The 1,875-nt window shown below is 34.0% G+C and overlaps 1 protein-coding gene across 1 annotated transcript in view; it reads right to left on the bottom strand.

Annotated features, from left to right (window-relative positions):
* Positions 1-1,875, bottom strand: part of Ccdc152 (coiled-coil domain containing 152) — a 29,502-nt gene that overhangs the window by 13,079 nt on the left and 14,548 nt on the right. The window contains exon 5 of the mRNA XM_008842106.2: positions 629-731. Within this exon, the coding sequence (XP_008840328.1) occupies positions 629-731 (103 nt within the window). The remainder of the gene's footprint in view (positions 1-628; positions 732-1,875) is intronic.

Here is a 1,875-nt window from a genome sequence, read left to right as displayed (position 1 = left end):
TATTTTAGACTTTTTTGAGACAGGGACTAGCTATATAGTCCTGGCTTGTCTCATTGAAATTTTGAAATTTTAATAAGCATTTTCCTCCTATTTATGTGAAACCTCCTCTAATACACTTTTTCCACGTGGGTATCTTTGGTAGTATTTGTTGAAATATTTTGTCCATTTTCTTGTGGAGTCACTGTGTAGCCCAGACTGAGCTTTCAATCATGTGCTCTTGCATCATCCACCAACTCCTTCTTTCAAGCTAATTTTTTCATATGATGTTCATAAAGATAGGTTCATTAAGCACAACTTTTAATAATAAATCAATCTTCAACTTAAGTGCAATGAGACCTGTTTTACTGAAGAAAATTAGTGAAATTATATTCACTATAGTAAGCATATCATTATTCATTAACCCTTTTATATTAATTATATAAGAACATTGTTTCATAGACAAAACTAAGTACAAACATGAATGAAATTTAGAGTTATTATATTTATAAAACATAAATATGTAGAAATATACAAAACAAAATGATTCAAGGTAATGCTCATTAAATAATACTATTATTAAAAAAGTAACACATACCTTTAAATTGTTTCATGATGCCTTAGAATTCAGCAATTAAAATTTAAAACTCACCCATTTTCTGCATATCCTGATAAAGTTTGCTTATTTCTAGCTTATGTCCCTCCTCTTTGATTTTTATTTCATTTATAAGTTTGGCAATATTATTCTTATATTCCTAGAAATTAAAATATATTCACTTTTAATGTAAATATTTATAATTTTTGATTAATTAGAAAGGAGAATTTCTCAGTTTATATTACTTTTTAATTATTTTTATTTTATGTGTATGTGTATTGCCTGCATGTGTGTAAGCACACCCGTGTCATGAAATGCCAAATGGAGGTCAGAAGAAGGCATCAAATTCCCTGGAACTGGAGTTATGGATAGATGTTAGCTGCCATGTGGGTGCTTGGAATCGAACCCAGGTCCTTTGTAAGAGCAGCCTGTGCTCTTAACTGCTGAGTCATCTCTCCAGTCCCTATATGACTTTTTGACATGTAATTATATCCAGTGCTTTTTATTTATTTTCAATTCATTTTTTAGTTAGCATACGCACAAAAAATCAAGTTTCATTATAAACACGTGTGAATGTGTTTATGAGCATTTTTCCAACAAATGGTTCATAGCTATTAATAGATATTCAATGGTATTGAGGTAAAACAAAACAGAACAAAACCCCAGAAGAGTCAAGGTAGACTACCTTGTTTGTCTAATTAAATGTAACTGCTCCACATTCCCAGTGTGCTGGTTAGTGTTGTCTACATGACAGAACCTAGAATCACTGGGACATGAGCCTCTAGGCATGCCTGTGGGGGATTATCCTGATTACGGCAATTGATGTGGGAAGACTCAACTTAACTGTGTGTTGGGGGAACCATTCCCTGGGCAGGAGATCCTGGACTGCATGAAGTAGAACTGGTTTTCTACAGGCACAAGTTCCCCGATAGGTTTTCCAATCCCAAGTGGGCAGCCCTAAACAGAAGTACATACAAGCAACCTTAAAACACACACACACACACACACACACACACACACACACACACACCCCTGCAGTAAATAGACCCAGCAGATTATATATATGTATATGCAACAATAATAATCAAAGAGGTCAGGAAATTGAGAGGGAGTTGGGGGGAGATGTGGGAAGAGTTGGAGAGGGGATAGCAAGGGGCAGGAATGATGGAAATACAGTACTAATGTATGAAAGTCCTCCAAAATAACAAAAATCAAACACTTAAAAATATTTAGCAAAACATATGCATCTTTCTTTTGGTGGGAAGAAATTAATGTAAATGATATTAGCACACTATGTTTTGTAA

This window comes from Nannospalax galili, unplaced genomic scaffold (genome assembly GCF_000622305.1).
Source record: "Nannospalax galili isolate Female #2095 unplaced genomic scaffold, S.galili_v1.0 scaffold139, whole genome shotgun sequence".
NCBI lineage: Eukaryota > Metazoa > Chordata > Mammalia > Rodentia > Spalacidae > Nannospalax > Nannospalax galili.
The sequence above is the reverse complement of the archived record's forward strand: the minus strand, read 5'-3'. Positions and strand labels throughout refer to the sequence as shown.